At 42.8% G+C, this 21160-nt stretch overlaps 2 protein-coding genes across 4 annotated transcripts in view; one reads left to right on the forward strand and one right to left on the reverse strand.

Annotated features, from left to right (window-relative positions):
- DNTTIP1 (deoxynucleotidyltransferase terminal interacting protein 1) overlaps positions 1 to 21160 on the reverse strand; it is a 505046-nt gene that overhangs the window by 39502 nt on the left and 444384 nt on the right. The gene's annotated exons all lie outside the window — the stretch shown is intronic.
- Positions 1 to 21160, forward strand: part of WFDC3 (WAP four-disulfide core domain 3) — a 58019-nt gene that overhangs the window by 15523 nt on the left and 21336 nt on the right. For 2 of the 3 annotated variants that reach the window (XR_007729240.1, XR_007729241.1), the window contains exons 6-8: positions 10 to 195; positions 1179 to 1370; positions 7681 to 7721. Coding sequence is in view for 1 of the 3 variants with exons in the window: in XM_050806585.1 (XP_050662542.1) it covers positions 10 to 195; positions 1179 to 1195 (203 nt within the window). In the remaining 2 variants the exon portion in view is untranslated. Of the gene's footprint in view, positions 1 to 9; positions 196 to 1178; positions 1411 to 7680; positions 7722 to 21160 lie in introns of those variants that run through there. The other variant, XM_050806585.1, reaches the window with a different exon arrangement.

A 21160-nucleotide genomic window follows, 5' to 3' on the forward strand; every position in this document is an offset into this window, starting at 1 on the left:
TTCCCACAGGGCGGGGCGGTGATTGTCCAAAAGTTCTGGTGGGCCTGTGCATTGTCGGCTGTGTGATGGATGAGAACTGTCAAGCTGGAGAAAAGTGCTGCAAGTCAGGCTGTGGCCGCTTCTGTGTCCCACCAGTCCTGCCCCGAAAACTGACCGTGAACCCCAACTGGACTGTGAGGTCTGATTCTGCATTAGGTGAGTACAGTCCATTGTCATCAACAATAACAGACAACTGCTATGTGCAAAGCACTGGCTTAGGTACTGGGAAGGGGACTTCAGAAGGTCAGGAAAAGTCTAGTTGGAGAGAAAGAAACTATGTCCCAGATGAAAACCCTCATGCAAACAGTACAGGCTTACATCTGTTCCCAGGTGTGGTGAACCTGTGTCCCAGATGAGAACCCTCATATAAACAGTACAGGCTTACACTTGTTCCCAGGTGTGGCTCCCTGGGAAGGTCTCTGGGAGAGGTGGGATTTGATCGAGGCCCTTAAGGCTAAGCAGATGCGACAAAGTGAGGATAGCACACGGACATGCCAGACAGGTAATCTGGTGATTGCTGGCAAAGGAACACAGGGTGGGAATGTGTGGGATATGTTTGGGAGGTGAGAAGTGGGGGCAGGATGGGTAAAGGAACAGACATATCTCCAGTTTTTCTTTTTTTTTTTTGAGATGGAGTTTCACTCTTGTCACCCAGGCTGGAGTGCAATGGCACAATCTCAACTTACTGCAACCTCTGCCTTCTGGGTTCAAGCAATTCTCCTGCCTCAGCCTCCCAAGGCTGGGATGACAGGCACCCACTGTCATACCTAGCTGATTTTTGTATTTTTAGTAAAGACGGGGTTTCACTATGTTGGCCAGGCTGGTCTCAAACTCCTGATCTCAGGTGATCCGCCCGCCTTGGCCTCCCAAAGTGCTGGGATTACAGGCGTGAGCCACTGTGCCTGACCATATCTCCAGTTTTTTTTTTTTTTTTTTTTTAATAACAGGAGACATAAAGTTGACATCTGAATAATACGAGCCTTCAGTGCCAGTTTGGATTGGATTGTCTGGGAAGCAAGGAGCCATTTAAGACTTTTGAGAGCAATATAGGCCAAGCTTTCCTAGCGTGGAGGGAAAACATTTTGGGTAGCTGAAGCCAGGAGGGCACAGCTGTGACTTGATATTTCTTCTACTTGCAGAGATCCCAGTGCCCTAGCTGTGCTGATTTGTCTGGAACTTCTGTGGTAACTCTGGAAGCTTTTCCTGGTAGTCAAGAGAGGGTGACATCCTGGGGCTTGTGACATTTCCAGGGGCACTCATGGCCCTCTCTGCTCTGCTTCTCCTCCTGCCGCTGACCAGAGCATGGGAAACAGCCCTGGATTGGGCAGTGGGTGTGTGGTGCTTCTCTTTCCCAATAAAGGCTGGTGCTGACCTCTTGTCTGTGCTGTTTGAGGGCTCAGATGATATGGGAGAGCTAGAGGATATGAGTGTACCTGTGGGATTGCACGATTTACATATTTAGGACAGATGGGTAATCCATTCTTTGTGACGACTCTGAAAATGGGTTTTGGTTGGGTGTGGCTAGGGGAGCGATGGGTGGAAACTAAACTGAGAGTGACTTGCCTTAGATGTCTTTCTCAAGCCCTGGTGGGGGTGGAGGTCAGTCTCTTTTAGACCTGCTGACCTTCTTCTTTTATTGGAGAATGTAGGTTGAGGGTGGAACAGGGGTGAGTGGCTAGTTTATTTTATTTTATTTATTTCATTTTTTTGAGATGTATTTTTCTGTTGCCCAGGCTGGAGTGCAGTGGCGCAATCTTGGCTCACTGCACCCTCTGCCTCCCGGGTTCAAGCAATTCTCTTGCCTCAGTCTCCTGAGTAGCTGGGACTACAGGCACGCTACTATGCCCTACTAATTTTTGTATTTTTAGTAGAGGTGGGGTTTCATGATGGCCAGGCTTGTCTTGAACTCCTGACCTCAGGCGATCCACCTGTCTCAGCCTCCCAAAGTGCTGGGATTATAGGCGTGAGCCACTGTGCCCGGCAGAGTGGCTAGTTTCTTGTAGTTGCTGGAATGTTCCCACCTTGGACCTCCTTCCTTGAGGGCCAGCCCTTGGCTCCAAGACAAGCAGTTTGTCCCCTCCAGGTAGCTTTATTTTAGGGAGGGGATGTCCCTAGGTTCTTGGGACCAAGATAATTTTTTAAAGTTATGTTTTTTATTTATATGAAATGGATTATATTGTGTATCTTGGAGATCTTTCATGTCATCATATATATTCTTTTAATAGAACTCTATGAATGGGTAATTTATTTAATTAGTTATCTTTTTTTTTTTTTGAGACGAAATCTTGCTCTGTTGCCTAGGCGGGAGTGCAGTGGCGCGATCTCTGCTCAGTGCAACCTTCGCCTCCTGGGTTCAAGCAATTCTCGTGCCTCAGCCTTCTGAGTAGTTGTGCCTTTGACTGTTGTAGTAGAAACCCTGTCTACTAAAAATACAAAAATTAGTCAGGTGTGGTGCTGTGATAATATGATTAAAAAAAAAACAACTATGTGCATTTATTTGAGTTTTTAAATAAACAACAAAATGATAAAACAGTGGAAGAGGGATCTTCCAAAATGTTCAGCAGCCCATCACACAGACACTGACCCTTCCCAGTTCCCTGCAACATGATCCTGGAGTCATGGATGTTCCTGGTATGGCCACTGTAAGGTTCATGCCAACCACTGTTTTTTGAATCAGGCAACATTGACATACACCTACTCTACTCAAAAGATGAATGTTCCGAACCAGGTAGAAACCAGAATTTCACATGCCAGAATGAAAATAAGGGGGAGAAGTCACAAAAACTCAGCAGTGGCCGGACACAGTGGCTCACACCTGTAATCCCAACACTTTGGGAGGCTGAGGCAGGCAGATCACTTGAGATCAGGAGTTCGAGACCAGCCTGGCCAATACAGTGAAACCCCATTTCTACTAAAAATACAAAAATTAGCCAGGTGTGGTGGTGCGTGCCTGTAATCTCAGCTACTCGGGAGGCTGGGGCAGGAGAATTACTTGAACCCAGGAGGTGGAAGTTCCAAGTGAGCTGAGATCCTGCCGTTGCACTCCAGCCCGGGCAACAAGAGCGAAACTCCGTCTCAAAAGAAAAAAGAAAAAAAAAAATCAGTAGGGTAGAACTTTCAATGAAAAACAACAGTCTGGGAATCCTAAAATATTGCAGAATGATGTTCTGTCAGGGTGGAGAGTGGGAATGGAGGACAGGTGTGAGCCCCAGGCACAGCTCAGGCTGAGCAATGGGAGAGCTGCTCCTTGCAGACCTTTCCTTCTTGTCCGGAGGCTCACCCTTTCCGGTGGGAGCTGCTGACCTGCTTACAGAGAGAGAGAGAGAGAGAGAGAGAGATAGACAGATAGAGATAGAGATGAGATAGAGATAGAGATAGAGATAGAGAGATAGATATATAGAGAGAGATAGAGATGAGAGAGAGAGATGATATATATATATATAGAGAGAGAGATAGAGATAGGGATGAGAGAGAGAAAGAGAGAGATGAGAGTGCTAAAGGGTTACATTTGAAGGAAGAGAGAGAGAGATGATAGAGAGTGCTGAAGGGTTACATTTGAAGGACGAGAGAGAGAGAGAGAGAGAGAGAGAGAGAGAACGAGAGGGAGTGCTGAAGGGTTAAATTTGAAAGCTGGAGGTCAAAGGCTGAGCTGGGGCCAAATTCCCACCCCCAGGTCTTTCTGGGCAGCTTTCTCTACTGTTGAACCCTGAACTAAAGAAGCTGTTAGAACCTTTCCTTCCTCAGGGTTTAAGTCCATTTCAGCCTTGGTCCTGGGGTGGAAATGACCCGGGAGCAGGTCTCAGTGGACCCTGATCCTACTCTCTCACTTTGCACCCCAAAATTAGCCTCCGACCAGGTTGAAAAGCCACCCTCCTCCCCCGCCCTACTCCTCAGCTTCCTCATCGTGGGCAGGAATGTCTGGGGCTCCAGTGTGGGCTGATAAAGACTTGTTCTTTGACCAGAACCACGCAGCTCCTCCCTTCCCCACCCCACTTCTTCACCATCTGGTTGTAGAAATCTCAGACTCCATATGTGCCCTTGGCCCCAGCAATACTATGGGCCCCTGCAGCCTCCACTGCTCCCGTGGGGGCATGATGATGTTGCTAAGGCGTGTAAGTGGGGTGAGGAAAGCAGGAAGCCCAGAGCGCATCCTGGCAGTGGGTTGCTCTTGAGTTGGGAGAGGTGTCTTGCCTTTCGTATGCAAGTTAAGCCTTCTCCTCAAGGGATTGTGTGGAGAAGCCTAGCTTCCTACAGATTCAGCAATATAAGCAAAGAAGAGACCATGTGACTGGTAAAAATTCTTTGCTGTGTGTTTCATGTTCGGCTCACTAGAGGGCAGCAGAAGTCTGTCATAGACCATTTCCAGGCGAGAGACTCAAAAGGCATTCTCAAAGATAAAGTGAAAGCTTGCTATCAGCTGCTTGCTATCAGCGCACCTGGCCCAATTTAGTAATATTATAAATGATCATTCTTCCTTTACCTTTCTCTTGTTTTTCTTTTTCAGCTTTCCTGCAAGTTCAGAGCTGTTTATATGCTTAGGATCACAAGTCTTTTTTGTTATTCTTTTTCTCCTCCTCACTTTCCTCCTTCTCCTTTTTATTTGTTAATTTGCTGTTGTTTTCTTAAAAATAGGATTCATAAGCATTATTGAGATATTTAAACAGTATAGAAAAGTTCAAAGAAGAAGTGTGAATGATGTAAAAGAATATTTGTGTACACTGAAGAAGCAATGAAAAAAATTACTATCTGAAAGATGGTGAAGAGGTTTTATCTTTTTCCTTTCAGCTTGTATTTTACTTTAAAGGGATTCATATGCAGGTTTGTTACATGTGCTAATTGCGTGTCTTGGGGGTTTGGTGTACAGAAAATTCTATCACCCAGGTAATCAGCATAATATCAGATAGATAGTTTTTTAATCCTCACTCTCCTATTGCCCTCCACCCTAAGTAGGCCCCAGTGTCTGTTGTTCCCTGGTGATGACATTTGAAACCATCAAGATCGCTAATGCACCAAAAAAAAAAAAAAGATCTCCCTCCCCATAGGCGACCATTGTTAACACGCTTGTGAAGGTCCTTCCAGACTTGCTTTATGCATATATGCAAATGTTGATATGGGTAGAATCATCCTGTAATAGGCTTTTGTCATTCAACAAAATAATAGATCGATATGATTTTTAATTGTTAAGGTGTTCAATTTTTAAATATTTCCTTATTTATTATATTTAACAAGGTTCTGGAACTCTGTAGCCATTGCTTGCCTTGTTTTCCATGATCTTTGCTAAATGGCTTCAAAGGCTTTTACATTCTTTCTCTTTTTTTTTGAGACAGGGTTTTACTCTGTCACCCAGGCTGGAGTACAGTGGCTCAAACATGGCCCGCTGTTGCCTTGACTTCCTGGGCTCAAGCAATCCTTCTGCTTCAGCCTCCGAAGTAGCTGGGACCACAGGTGTGCACCACCATACCTGGCTAATTTTTCAGTTTTTGTAGAGATGGGTTCTCACTATGTTTCCCAGGCTAAGGCTTTTACTTTCAATCTTAGTTTAGTTAAAGCAACAGGTGTATTTGATGATAAAGCCACCATTCTTTCTGCAACACTTTTTGGCTTGCAGATAGATTGCTATTTCTTGATATACAGTATTCTTGGTTTTAATTTTTTGGTTTTTCCATTGTGCTGTACTTCAGTGTATAGGTTACATCTTTCCATGTTCAATACTTTCCCAGTTTTAATATTTTTTCCTTTAAACATAGGCTTCTCTTTTCAGTACTCTCTCACCTGAAGCCAGATAATATAAACAACTTGATCTCTTCTCTCTCTTGTTTTCCTCTTCCTTCTTAGCACTGAAACTCAAAACCAGAGCAAGCCTGCCCCACCGGATGGCCCAGAACATTAGGGTCCCAAATAATGAACTGTTTAAGTCACGTGATGTAAAATTAAACATTTATACTAAAATTAAAATAGTTTCTTTCTAGTTTTCTTGATTGCAAATTCTGGTTAAGTTCATTCAAGCTGAACTTGTCCGTTGCTTGCTGATGCTTGAAGTGTGTGCTTAGCCTAGCAGCTGGGTAAGCCTGCCCTGCTCTGGAATGGAGCCCTCCTCTAACTGGATGGTTGGGCATAAGGGTTCTTGGTTACCATCAACAGAAAGATATTGGCTAACTTGGGCAAAAGACGGTGAGCTGGAAGGAAATTGAGGTTCTTATGATTTATGCAAAGCCAGGGATCCATGGTAGGAAATTGACAGCACTCTGGAGGGTCAAGAGGCAGGAAGCAGGTCATCTAGGCGGGAAGAGTTGGGTCACAGTGACGCTGCTGTGACAGGGATGTTCTATTTCTCTTTCCCCCTTCTCTCAAGATTGAGACTTCCTGAAAGAGAGAGAATATATGTAATTACTCATTCAGGGTTTCACAGCCTTTTATCCTGTTAGTATTTTGGGCTGGATAATTATTTGCTGTGGGGCCGTCCTGGGTAGTATATGATGTTTAGCAGCAGCCCTGGCTGCTTTTCACTAGATGCCAGTATCTCTCCCTGTCATTTGTTACCAACAAATGTTTCCAGATGTTGCCAAAATGTCCCCTGGGGGGCAAAATCGCCCCTGGTTGAGAACCTAGAGAAAAGACTTGCTTCTCTGGCTTGTTTGGGTTAGCAGGCACCTGAAATTCACCCTCACAACAAGACATCATAGAACAGGGTAAGAGAATTCCTTGAAAGGAAATAGGCTGCTATTAGGAAGGAGAAAGGGATACTTAACATCTCACTGTGAGTCTTTAGAGCCGTATAGATTCCTGATGAGGGTATTTCACATTTTACGGGTAGCAGTCGTAGATGTAGAAGAAACCTTCATTCAAGTAGCCAGGGAAGTAGATCTCCTTTCCTGAAAGCTCCTGACTTTTCACACACTACAACTTGTGCACTGAGAAAGCAAATCACCGGAGTTGTTAAAATGCAAATTCCAATGCAGTAGGTTTCAGGTGGGTCTGAGATTCTGTATAAATAACAAGCTTCCAGGTGGTGCTGATTCTGCTTTTTTTTTTTTTAAAGTATTCTTATGTTACGTTTTCCGTTTTTTCATCTAATCAGTTTTAAAAGATCACAAAAGTAATACTTGCTTGTTTTAAAAAAAATCAAAATATTTTTTCACCAAACTAATGCTTAAAAAATAATTGAGACCGGGTGTGGTGGCTCATGTCTGTAATCCCAGCACTTTGAGAGGCTGAGGCGGGTGGATCACCTGAGGTCAGGAGTTTGAGACCAGCCTGGCCAACGTGGTGAAACCCCATCTCTACAAAAAATACAAAAATGAGCTGGGCTTGGTGGTGGGCGCCTGTAATCCCAGCTACTCTGGAGGCTGAGGCAAGAGAATTGCTTGAACCCGGGAGGCAGAGGTTGCAGTGAGCGGAGATCACGCTACTGCATTCCAGCCTGGGCAACAGAGTGAGACTCTGTCTCAAAAAAAAAAAAAAAAAAAAAAAAAAAAAAAAAAAAAAAAAAAAAGACAAAATCTGTAGAGTAACTTGGTATCTCAACCTTGCCTGGCTGTGGGCTGCCAGGCAGGGCCTGAGAGTTCTCACCTAGGCTGGGCCCTGGTGCTAATGGCTGCCTGTTTCACAAGGGACTGCTTTATCTAAGTCTTTCTTTTTCAGGAAGAAGGACACCCACCCTGGTACCTGGTCCCTGGTGAGAGGTGAGTGATGGAGTGGGGTGCCCTGAGGGTTTCCTTCTTTAATTATAGAAAGGAAGCATGTAGCATGGCAATTGTGTCCCAGGGCTGGAACAGGGGGTAGGAGGGCTCCTGCAAGACCTTAGGACTATAGTGCCAGGACATAACTCACTACATGGAAGCCTGGGTTCTGGTGCCCATGAGCTCCAAGGCCTCCAGTGTCCTGCAGTGCCTCCTGGACTGGAGGTGCCAAGGAGCCCAGAAATGCTTCTGCAATGGCCAGGGGTCTGTCTGTAAGAATGTCATCTTGAGTTCATCCTCTTCTGAAACCTCTTCTCTCGCAGCCCAACTGCAGAGGCCTAGGGTCTTTGTTCATCTTCCATCTTTTTTTCTTGTAAAGTTTCTGCTTACCTGTCTCTGGCTCCTGTCCTCTTAATTTCTGGCACCCAGCCCTGTCTCCTTAAGAAGTCTGGGCCTCACTTTTGTATTTCAGACCACTAGGATGGTCCTGGCTATACCCAAAAGTGTTAAAATGATTTGTGGCACTGTCAAGACCATTGGGACAAATCCCCTTTGCCCAATGATGTCTCTTTATTGATATATGTATATATACTTATTTTTTTGAGACACAATCTTGCTCTGTTGCCCAGACTGAAGTGCAGTGGCCCAATCTCAGCTCACTGCAAACTCTGCCCTCTGCCTCCTGGGTTCAAGTGATACTCCTGCCTCAGCTTCCTAAGTAGCGGGGATTACAGACATGCACCACCACATCTGGCTAATTTTTGTATTTTTACTAGATACGAGGTTTCGCCATGTTGGCCAGGCTGGTCTCAAACTCCTGGCCTCAAGTGATCCACCTGCCTTGGCCTTGTGCTGGGATTATAGGTGTGAACTACTGTGCCAGTCAGATTTTTCTTTTTTTGGTATTGAGTTGTTTGAGTTTCTTATATATTTTAAATTCCTGTTGTTGTTGTTGCCTTTTTTTTTGTAGAGACAGGGTCTTGCTATGGTGCCTGGGCTGGTCTCAAATTCCTGGCTTCAAGTGATCCTCCTGCCTCTGTCTCAAAGTGCTGGGATTATAGGCGTGAGCCACTGTGCACAGCCTAGTCCCTTGTTGATGAGTAGTTTGGAAATATTTTCTTCCATCCTGTAGCCTGTCTTTTTTTTTTTTTTTTGAGACAGAGTCTCACTCTGTCGCCCATGTTGGAGTGCAGTGCTGCAATCATGGCTCACTGAAACCTCCACCTCCTGGGTTCAAGTGAGTCTTGTGCCTCAGCCTCCCGAGTAGCTGGGATTACAGGTGTGCACCACCACATCTGGCTAATTTTTATATTTTTAATAGAGACAGTGTTTTACCATGTTGGCTAGATTGGTCTCAAACTCCCTACCTCAGGTTCAGGTGATCTGCCTGCCTTGGCCTCCAAAGTGTGGGGATTAAAGGCAACTGGCCTTTGCCGTGCAGAAACCTTTTTTTTTGAGATGAAGTCTTGCTCTTGTCACCCAGTCTGGAGTGCAATGGCATGATCTCATCTCACTGCAACCTCTACCTCCTGGGTTCAAGTGACTCTCCTCCCTCAGCTTCCTGAATAGCTGGGATTATAGGTGCATATCACCACGCCCAGCTAATTTTTTGTATTTTAAGTAGATATGGGGTTTCACCATGTTGGCCAGGCTGGTCTTGAACTCCTGACCTCAGGTGATCCACCCACCTCAGCCTCCCAAAGTGCTGAGATTACAGGCATGAACCACCGCGCCTGGCCATAGAAACTTTTTTTTTTTTGAGACGGAGTCTCGCTCTGTCGCCCAGGCTGGAGTGCAGTGGCCAAATCTCAGCTCACTGCAAGCTCCGCTTCCTGGGTTTATGCCATTCTCCTGCCTCAGCCTCCAGAGTAGCTGGGACTATAGGTGCTCGCCACCTCGCCCGGCTAGTTTCTTGTATTTTTTTAGTAGAGACGGGGTTTCACCATGTTAGCCAGGATGGTCTCAATCTCCTGACCTCGTGATCCTCCTGTCTCGGCCTCCCAAAGTGCTGGGATTACAGGCTTGAGCCACCGCGCCTGGCCCGGCCATAGAAACTTTTTAATAATGTAATCCCATTTGTTTATTTTTGCTTCTGTTGCTTGTGCTTTTGAGGTCTTACCCAGAAAATCTTTGCCAAGACCAATGTCCCAACTAATGTTTTCTTCTAGTAGTTTTGTAGTTTCAGGCATTAGATTTTAGTATTTAATCAATTTTTATTTGATTTTTGCATATGGTAAAATATTGCAGTCTAATTTCATTCTTCTGCATATAGATATCCAGCTTTCTCAGCACCATTTATTAACAAGATTGTCCTTTCCCCAACATACATTCTTGGCACCTTTGTCAAAAATGAGTTGTCTCAAAAAAATTAGCCGGGCATGGCAGTGTGTACCTGTTAGTCCCAGCTGCTAGGGAGGCTGAGGCAGGAGAATGGCGTGAACCCCAGAGGCGGAGCTTGCAGTGAGCTGAGTTTGTGCCACTGCACTCCAGTCGGGGTAACAGAGTAAGACTCTCTCTCTCTCTCTCTCATGCACACACACACACATACACACACACACACATACACACGAGTTGTCTGTATGTGCATGAGTTAATTTCCGGGTTTTCTATTCTGTTCCATTGGTCTATGTGTCTGTTTTTGTGCCAATACCATGCTGTTTTGGTTACTATAGCTTTGTTGTATAATTTGAATTCAGGTAGTGTGATACCTCCAGCTTTGTTGTTTTTGCTCAGGACTGCTTTAGCTATTTGTGGTCTTTTGTCATTCCATGCAAATTTTGAAATTTTATTTTCTGTTTATGTGAAGAATGCCATTGATATTTTAATAGAGATTGTATTGAATCTGAAGATCACTTTGGATATTATGGGCATTTTAACAATATTAATTATTCTGACCTATGAGCATGGGATATCTTTCTATTTTTTAGTGTCCTCTTCAGTTTCTTTCATTAGCATTTTATAGTTTTCCTTGTGGAGATCTTTTACTTCTTCTAATTAATTTATTCCTAGGGTTTTTTTTGTGTGGCTATTGTAAAGGAGATTGCTTTCTTGGTTTCTTTTTCAGATAGATTATTGTTAGCATATAGAAATACTACTGATTTTTGTATGTTGATTTTGTATCCTGTAATTTTACTAACTTTTTTGATTAGTTCTAAGAATTTTTTGGTGTGGTAGGCTTTTCTAAATATAAGCTCATGTCATGTGTGTACAAGGCTAATTTGACTTCTTCCTTTCCAATTTGGATACCCTTTATTTCTTTCTCTTGCCTAATTGCTCTAGCTGGGATTTCCAGTACTATGTTGAATAACAGTGGTGAAAGTGGCATCATTATCTTGTTTCAGACCTTAGTGGAAAGGCTTTCACTTTTTCCCCATTCCGTATGATATTAGCTATGTGCTTGTCACGTATGGCCTTTATTACATTGAGGTATGTTCTTTCTATATCCAATTTCTTGAGACTTTTATCATGAAGTGATGTTGAATTTTATCAAATGCTGTTTCACCATCTACTGAAATGATCATATGGCTCTTTTGATTCTGTTGATGGGATGTATCACATTTATTGATTTGTATATGTTGAACTATCCTTGCATCTGGGGATGAATCCCATTTGATCATGGTGAATGATCTTTTTTTTTGAGACAGAGTCTCACCCTGTTGCCCAGGCTGGAGTGCAGTGGCACGATCTTGGCTCACTGCAGCCTCCACCTCCTGGGTTCAAGTGATCCTTATGCCTCGGCCTCCTGAGTAGCTAGGATTACAGGCATGTGCCACCACCCTGACTAATTTTTGTATTTTTAGTAGAGACAGGGTTTTGCCATGTTGGCCAGGCTGGTCTTGAACTCCAGGTCTCAAGTCATCCACCTGCCTTAGTCTCTTGGTCTCCCAAAGTGCTGGGATTACAGGCGTGAGCCACTGTGCCTGGCCACAGGCTACTTCTTGCCTCGTAGAATGAGTTTGGAAGTATTCCCTCTTCAATTTTTTAGAATAATTTGAGTAGAATTTGTATAATTCTTCTTTAAATATTTGGTAGAATTCAGCAGTAAAACCATCAGGTCATATGCTTTTCTTTAAAGAGAGATGTTTAATTTCTGCTTTCATCTCATTACTCATAGTTGGCCTGCTTATGTTTTCTGATTCTTTATGATTCAATTTTAGTAAGTTGTATGTGTCAAATAATTTATCTTTTTAGTTTTCCAATTTATTGGTGTGTAGTTTTCCATAATAGCCTCTAATGATCCAGGCCAGATGTGGTGGCTCACGCCTGTAATCTTAGCACTTTGGGAGGCTGAGGCAGGTGGATCACCTGAGGTCGGGAGTTTAAGACCAGCCTGACCAACATGGAGAAACCTTGTCTCTACTAAAAATACAAAATTAGCTGGGCGTGGTGGCACATGCCTGTAATCCTAGCTACCTGGGAGGCTGACTGAGGCAGGAGAATCGCTTGAACCCGGGAGGTGGAGGTTGCAGTGAGCTGAGATCGCACCATTGCACTCCAGCCTGGGCAACAAGAGCAAAACTCTGTCTCAGGGGGAAAAATAAGTCTCTAATGATTCTTTGTATTTCTGCAGTATCAGTTGTAATGTGTCCTTTTTCATCCCTGATTTTATTTATTTGGTCTTCGTTTTTTCTTGGCTGGTCTAGCTAAAGGTTTGCCAATTTTGTTATCTTTTCAAAAAACAACTTTTTGTTTTGTTTATCTTTTGTATTATAATTTTTTTTCTTCCTCCCACCACTTTTCTTTTTTTTTTTTGAGACAAGGTCTGGCTCTATCACCCAGGCTGGAGTGCAGTGGTGCCATCTCGGCTCATGCAACCTCTGTCTCCCAGCTGAGGCCATCATCCTACCTTAACCTCTCAAGTAACTGGGACTACAGGCATGCACCACCATGCCTTGCCAATTTTGTATTTTAAGTAGAGGTGGAGTTTCGCCATGTTGTCCAGGCTGGTCTTAAACTTGTGAACTCAAGCAATCTGCCTGTTTTGGCCTCCCAAAGTGCCGGGATTACAGGCATGAGCCACTGGACCTGACCTTTTGTATTATTATTATTTTTTGAGGTAGAATTTTGCTCTTGTTGCCCAGGCTAGAGTGCAATGGCATGATATCGGCTTACTGCAATGTCTACTTCCTGGGTTCAAGTGATTCTCCTGCCTCAGCCTCCCAAGTAGCTTGGATTATAGGTGTGCACCACCACACCTGGCTAATTTTGTATTTTTAGTAGAGATGGGGTTTCACCATGTTGGCCAGGCTGGTCTCAAATTCCTGACCTCAGGTGATCCACCCACCTCGGCCTCCCAAAGTGCTGGGATTACAGGTGTGAGCCATCGGGCCAGGCCATCTTTTGTATTTTTTTAATAGACAAGTTTTGCTATGTTGCCCAGGCTGGTCTCAAACTCCTGGCCTCAAGTGATCCTCCTGCCTTGGCCCCCTAAAGTTCTGGGATTATAGGCGTGAGCCACTACGCCTACTCTTTGGGGCTTTTTAAACCAGAAATCAGAATCTTCTTAAGCCACTTTTAATTTCTGTCCCATATGTAATAGGATCTTTTCCTTTCAGTTTCTCCAGTGGTCAAATATGACTCAGGGGAAGAAGCCAAAGTCAGAACCAAAATCTTTTCATTCTGTCTTTGGTTTGTACTCTGAGATATTGGTTTATATTTTTACCTTTGTTACTCTTCTATCAGTGACTTTCTCCTCAAAATATCTCACTTGAATTTAATGTGAAACCCACTTGGGTTTCTTGTGGATTTGTGTCCTGTATTAGTCCTTGGGTATGTGGTTTTCTATGAAGGTGTGCAATGTACATATATCTTTCTGCCTTTTTACTAATCTTTGTGGATACTTGTAAAATATTCCTTCAGCACTACAGACAGTACACACATACCCTTTTCTTAGATGAAAATTTAGGATTGATTGAGAAGGAAACTTGGGCAATTACTCAAGTGGCCAGAAGAAATCTGAAAACTTGAGGCTAGAATGAACTTTGGGTCATTGTTGTCGGTAATTCTTTGTCTCCAGAGAATATTTTACTTATATTAATTCTTTGGACTATAGTTTTGAAAGACTTAAAAAATTGTACTTGAATCTTGTTTATGTAACACTGTTTTTTATGGTAATCAGAGGAAAGAAAATCTTCAGAATCCATGAATAGGCACCATGACATTCAGGCCCAAGAACAAAGTTTTATCTGGACATAGCAAGGTCTGAGATTCTAGACTTTGCCTTAATACCTAGAAGCTAACAGAACATTCTTGTTTCCTTTGTCTCTTTTTTTGCACAGGAGTAACTCCTGGGAGCAGAACTAAGTGACGTCTTTAACACGTACTTTTTGCTAATTCCCATGATTTCTCCTAGGATATGCCCATAATTCAGGATCAGGGGTTACCAGTGTTGAGATCGAGCTAGAATACCCACAAGTGGCTTCACTCTGAGCTACAGTCTATTATACTGTTTATGGCCCTTAGAACACTGGCATAGGCTATTCATATCAATAGATTCATTTGTGAGGCTTAGTCTTTGACAAGAATATGAATAAGACAGAAAAGAGGGGAGTGGCCCTTCGTACTCTGAGAGTAGAGGTTCACTTTGGTTCAAGACTCATAGCTCTCAGCTGTAAAGTCACAATTTCTATATGGCTGGTACCTGGGGCACTGAAGATATTTCCCTAGAATATGATCATTTTTTGTCGGTTGAATGCCCTTTGATTTGGAGCAGATGAAAGAATTTAATAATGATTATCTTGGTGCCACCTACATGCAAATCCCACTGAGGTCAGCGACAAAATACAGAAAGAAATTCAGTTTTGGCAAGTCATGCCCAGGAGATATCAATAATGATTGCCTTTACATACACTGATGCATTACATGGATAGGTTGGTCCCTGCAGAGAGGTCATTTGCAGTATATGTTGGAAGAATCTAGAATGGGGGAGATGAATGAATACAGACCAGAGCTGACATACAGAAAATTTTCAGTTAAGGTTTTATATATCTAATTAGTATGAAAGGTAAACCTGGGCAAGGAAATTAGAAAGAATTCAGAATTCAAAAATTTTTAAGAAATAATCCAATTTATCTTCTCAGATTAACGTTGGCATGATTTTTCATAGAGCATACTCTTTTTTTCCTTGTTTCCTCCTTCTGTCGTATTAAGGCCCTATTGACTTCGGTCCCTGTTAATAAATAAATAAATTTAGTGATTATTATGGTCATTGGTATCAATAAGGACCCAAACAATGGGTCCTTAACATCTCAGCAGAACTTCACAGCTCTCTTTAATACTAATGTTCCTCCTGACCCATGCATCTATACATAAAATATTAATGAGCAAACATAGTACTAGACTTTGAGAATATGCAGATGAAGGAAGTGATATCTCTGCTCTTGCATGTAAGACCATTGTTTAGCTATTCTTTATAGTGGATACCGAATCATGATCCTTGTCTTCTCCCACTCTTCTGACATTCTCATAGCTTTTCATTTAACTGTGAAACAATAAAATGTTGAACACAATCTCAAAGAGCTGATGCCATCATGGTAGTATTGAGATGCTGGTGGGGAGCTAGGAGCCCTGGATCCATGTCCTTCTTCTGAGTGAATCTGGCCAAGTCAGTAGCCTCTCTGAGCTTTATTTTTGTTTTTATTTTTTTGAGATAGAGTCTCGCTCTTGTGGCCCAGGCTGGACTGCAGTGGCATGATCTTGGCTCACTGCAACCTCTCCCTCCCGGGTTCAAGTGATTCTCCTGCCTCAGCCTCCTGACTAGCTGGGATTACAGGCACCCGCCACCACGCCTGGCTAATTTTTTGTATTTTTAGTAGAGACAGGGTTTCACCGTGTTAGCCAGGATGGTCTCGATCTCCTGACCTCATGATCTGCCTGCCTCTGCCTCCCAAAGTGCTGGGATTACAGGCATGAGCCACCACGCCTGGCTATCTCTGTCTGTCTGTCTGTCTGTCTCTCTCTCTCTCTCTCTCTCTCTCTCTATATATATATATATATATATTTTTTTTAAATGGAAGTCTTGCTGTATTGCCTAGGCTGGTCTTGAATGTTGGGTTCAAGTGATCTTCCTGCCTCAGCTTCCCAAGTAGCTGGGATTACAGATGCACACCACTGTGCCTGGCTGGACTTCAATTTTCACAATTTCAAGAGTGTTATTAAATTAAGTGACCTGAGAAACTTATGCCTATGACTGATTATAGTGACATTTAAGTGACCTGAGAAATTAATGCCTATGACATAATGATTAAAAAATAATTTTTAATAATTTTTATTACCCCAACTTAGGTATAATTTCTTGCCTCCCTGCTCATTGCCCTAGGCTTTCATTTGCTTTTTCCTTAAAAAAGCTTTGATCCCTAGTGTTTGGTGTCATTGAGGGTTGGGTTAGATATCCAGAGACTTACTTTTCAGTAATACAAAATTTTTCACAGATATATTTCTGTTTAAAGTTGTTTCTGTTGCCTCCACAGCCACTGAAGACAAAGGGCTCACATAAAAATGTCAAAGTGTTGTAGTAGAATCTGGTCAAATGTATTTTACAGGTGCCCTTCATTGGAGGATAGTTGCAGTATTCTGTGAATGAGAATTCCAGAGTCAGGTTTTCTTTACTACCTTTTTGACATTCTTGTTCTCACAGGCTCAGACTCCTAAAACTTTCAAGCCACATAAATCTAGCTAATTTTACCTCTGGGGAACAAGACAGAGTTCCCTAAGCATATGGGGAAATTATTCCAGACTACAGACTGGGTCCATGACGCAGAGAGAAATAGAGGACAATGAGGTACTTACACTACTTTAGAGCTGAAAACAAGAAAGACCTGAGGTTTCCTTCATCCTTCCCAGTAAACATACCCCATTTCCTGACTCTCCACATGCTTCCCATGTCACTGGAAGTGAACAAATCATCGGCTTCCTCAAGGACACAGTTCAGAGCCCTTACTTTTGCTTTCTCCTCCCCGCCCGCCAGAGTCTGCACAAATACACAAGCTGAAAAGACCTCTCACCCACTACACCTACCCTGAAGGACAGGTTTAAAATGTCCACTCCTGCAGATCTTCCTTTCCTCCGTCAGTCTGTTTCCTCTCCTATCCAGCCCCACTTTTGCCTACTCATCCAGACTCACCTGGTTTTTCTGAGACCATGGAGATTAAGTGGTCAGAGCAGAAGCCATGATAACCGAGTGGGAGACAGAGAAAGAGTTAATGTTAGTCTTCTTGAAGCCCAACGGCAATTCCTTTTTTCTTTTTCTTTTTTAATTGAGATGGAGCCTCGCTGTGTCGCCCAGGAGGGAGTGTAGTGGCGCTATCTCGGCTCTCGTTGCAACCTCTGCTGCCCGGGTTCAAGTGATTCTTGTGCCTCAGCCTCCTGAGTAGCTGGGACTACAGGTGTGCACCACCACGCCTTGCTAATTTTTGTATTTTTAGTACCCACGGGGTTTTGCCACGTTGGCCAGGCTGTTCTCGAACTCCTGACCTCAGGTGATCCACCTGCCTTGGCCTCCCAAAGTGCTGGGATTACAAGGGTGAGCCACTGTGCCTGGCCACCCAATTGCAATTCTCATCCATGATTGGGAACTGCCCCTTTTGCCTTGAGTGTTTCATAGATGCTCATATGAATTTGAATGAATAACAAATTAATTTAAATAAGTAGGGTGGGAGTGCTCTATACATATATGGGAGAATGATGGCCTCTGCATATCTGTATCAGTGGAATATAACGTAGCGGTTCTACACATATGTGTTGAATAGACTTAAAACTCATCTAATGCACAGACACACACTCCAACAAAGGAATTTCTTGGACTCCTCTGAAATCAATCCCATTTTCATAACCCCTACTCTTATACTGAAATCTCATGGATAAAACTTAAGTTGATTCTACCTTCTGTCTTCCTCCTTCTCCACTCCATAGAGGAAACTCAATGTAATTCTCTGAATCAGATGTCCTAGAGCCATATGGTTTGAGATAAAAAGGGGACTTGATTCTAATTACTGGCAGCAACATCACCCAGGCTGCCCAGACCTCCCTCTCCTTCACAGTGTCACACTGGTCTGCCCTTTCTGTTTTTCTTTACCTCCAAGATGTCCACTTTCACATAACTGTTTTCTGAGTTGTAGAGGAAATATGTCCCCTGAAGGTGTGTGGAGAAGCATGGACAAGATGAGGAGCCATAGAGAAAAGTGAGCCCATTCAGGCTTCATGGTGTTGCAGACAGCAGATAGAAGAATCCTGGACTTGGCTGAAATTATATCTGAAGGGTTGGCTCTCCTTCTCATGTGAGAAGTTGAATTCATATCTCTGATTTTTATCTTCCCAGGGCTTAAGCCTGGGCAGGGTTCTGGTGCATCCAGAATCAGCCTTGTGAGCAGGACAGTAAGTTCTTGGGTACCCAGCCATGCAGCTTGAAAGACCATGCCTTGTCAGAGCCCTACTGATTAACCTCAGCCTTCCCTCCTTCTTTCCTCCACATCTAGGGATCATGACCACTTATCGCTCAGGACATCAACATCTCTATAATGAACAGTTGTAAATAAATTCTTACCAATGCTTTAATATATACATGTGAATACCTGAAAGCAAATTAACTAAGGCTTCAACCTAAGAAACTGGAACAAAACAGCAAAGTAAGTAAAGGGAAAGTAGACAGAGGATAATTGAAGAAAGTAGTTGAAATTAGTGAATTAGAAAAAAAGAAACCCTAAAATTGCCAAATAAAACTAAAAGTCTGTACTTTAAAAATATCATTAAAATAGACAAAACTGCCAAGAATGGCTGGAAAAAACATAGAAGAAATAAACACGTTCAGTAATAGAAATGTGAAATGGATAGAACTCAAACATAGAGGAGAGAAAAAATTTACCAGGAAATAGTCTTGCTCCTGATCTTAAAGGAAAACTTTTAAATTTCTCCCATTAAGTTTGATGCTATCTCTGGGTTTTTCATAAATGTGCTTTTTTAGGTTGAGGAAGTTCCCTTCTGTTCTTAATTTGAGGAGCGTTTTTATCATAAAAGGGTGACAGATTTTTGTCAATTTTTTTTTCTGTGTCTATTGAGTTGATTATGTTGGTTATGTCCTTTGCTGTGTTAAAGTGGTATATTACATTGGTTTCTGCATGCTTGAATAACCTTGCATTCTTGGGACAAATTCCATTGGATTTGATTATGGTGTGTAATCTTTTTTTTATATGTGGCTGAATCTTTTTACTAATAGTTTTTGAGAATTTTTGTGCCTATGTTCATAGGGACTATTGGTCTGTAGTTTTCTTTTTTTATGATATCTTTGTCTGTAGTACTGGCCTCACAGAATGAGTTGGAAAGTATTCCATCCTCTTCTATATTTTGGAAGAGTTTGTAAATTATTAGAGTTAATTCTCTAAAAGTTTAGTAGAGTTCTCCATTGAAATCATCTGAGCTTGGGCTTTCCTTTGTGGAATATTTTTTGATTAGTGATTTGGTGTCTACTCTTTATAGATGTATTCACATTTCCCATTTATTTTAAGTCAGTTTTGGTAGTTGTTGTCTTTTTAAGAATTTGTTCATTTCATCTAAGTTATCTAATTTTTTAGCATACAGATATTCCCAGGATTCCTTTATAATCATTTTAATTTCTGGATGTGTTTGCTTCCACCAAGAGCGTGCGCCTTGTCCAGCTCGAGTACGGCTGTAGGTATCCCTGGGCAGCGACCCCTCCTGGCTCAGTGTGAGGACAGGAATCTGCTAAGGCTCCGTAGCCAACTTGCTAGGCCTCGGTCTATCCAGCACTAGTTTAAGAGCGGGAGAATCTAGCTTCAAACTGCACCTCTGCTTGTGACCTTGCACAAGCCTCTACCTGGCTTTGGGCCTTGGTACCCATCTTGGCTGATTGATTAAGATGCCCTACAAGTTTCCTTTTAGTTTTGACAATGTTTCCTGTATTCACCTAGGGCAGGGATTCTAAACTGATTTTAGATATTAGGGGCCTCTTTGAGAATGGTTTGCCCTTTTCTTAGAAACACGCTTCACTGGGTGCCGTGGCTCACACCTGTAATCCCAGCACCTTGGGAGGTGGAGGCAGGCAGATCACTTGAGGCCAGGAGTTCAAGACCCACCTGGCCAACATGGTGAAACCCTGTCTCTACTAAAAATACAAAAATTAGCTGGGCATGGTGGTGTGTGCCTGTAATCCTGGCTACTTGGGAGGCTGAGGCAGGAGAATCGTCGGAACCTGGGAGACGGAGGCTGGCCACTGTACTCCGGCCTAGGTGACAGAGTGAGACTCCATCTCAAAAAAAAAAAAAAAAAAAAAAAAAAAAAAAAAAAAAAAATTACAATACTGTGAATAGCCACAACTGTGAAGTTAGGAAAGCCCAGTTGAAGCAAGAGATGGGTAGTGCTTCATCTAGCCAAAGAGTTTGAAGTGGTTCTGGAAACTTTGGTGGTGGTCTTGGAGGTGGCTTTAGTGGGAATGACAACTTTGGTCATGGAGGAAACTTCAGTGGTTGTGGTGGCTTTGGTGGCAGGCATGGTGGTGGTGGATATGGTGGCAATGGGGATGGCTATAATGGATTTGGTAATGACGGAAGCAATTTTGGAGGTAGTGGAAGCTACAATGATTTTGGCAATTACAACAATAAGTCTTCAAATTTTGGATTCATGAAGGGAGGCAACTTTGGAGGCAGAAGCTCTGACCCCTATGGTGGTGGAGGCCAATACTTTGCCAAACCACAAAACCAAGGTGGCCATGGAGGTTCCAGTAGCAGTAGTAGCTATGGCCGTGGCAGAAGATTTTAATTACTTCTAGGAAACAAAGCTTAGCAGGAGAGGAGAGCCAGAGAAGTGACAGGGAAGCCACAGGTTACAACAGATCTGTGAATGTAGCCAAGCACAGTGGTGGCAGGGCCTAGCTGCTACAAAGAAGACATGCTTTAGACAAATATTCATGTGTACGGGCAAAAAACTCGAGGACTGTATTTGTGACTAATTGAATAACATGTTTTTTTAGTTTCTGTTCTGTGGAAAGTATAAAGCATTCCAACAAAGGGTTTTAATGTAGATTTTTTTTTTTTTGTTGCACCTGTGCTGTTGATTGCTAAATGTCTGACCATGTGCTGAATAAATCTGTCTTTTCTTTTTTTAAAATGTACTTCTAGTTATAATTTTTGTCTTAAAGTCTATGTATTAGGGTACTCCAGAGGAACAGAACCAATGAAACAAAACCAATGTTAGAGAATTGGCTTGTGTGATTGTAGGGATGGACAAATCTGAAATTTGCAGGGCATGCTCGCAGGCTGGAGGTTCAGGAAAGAGGTGATGTTGCAGTTTTGAGTTCAAAGGCAGTCTGGAGTCAGAATGCCTCCTTCCTCTGTGGGACCTCAGTCTGTTTCCTCTTAAGGCTTTCAACTGATTGGATGAGGCCCACCTGCATCATGAAGGGTAATCTCTTTTACTCAAAGTCTACAAATTTA

The sequence above is a fragment of the Macaca thibetana genome, chromosome 10 (assembly GCF_024542745.1).
Source record: "Macaca thibetana thibetana isolate TM-01 chromosome 10, ASM2454274v1, whole genome shotgun sequence".
NCBI classification, from domain to species: Eukaryota; Metazoa; Chordata; class Mammalia; order Primates; family Cercopithecidae; genus Macaca; species Macaca thibetana.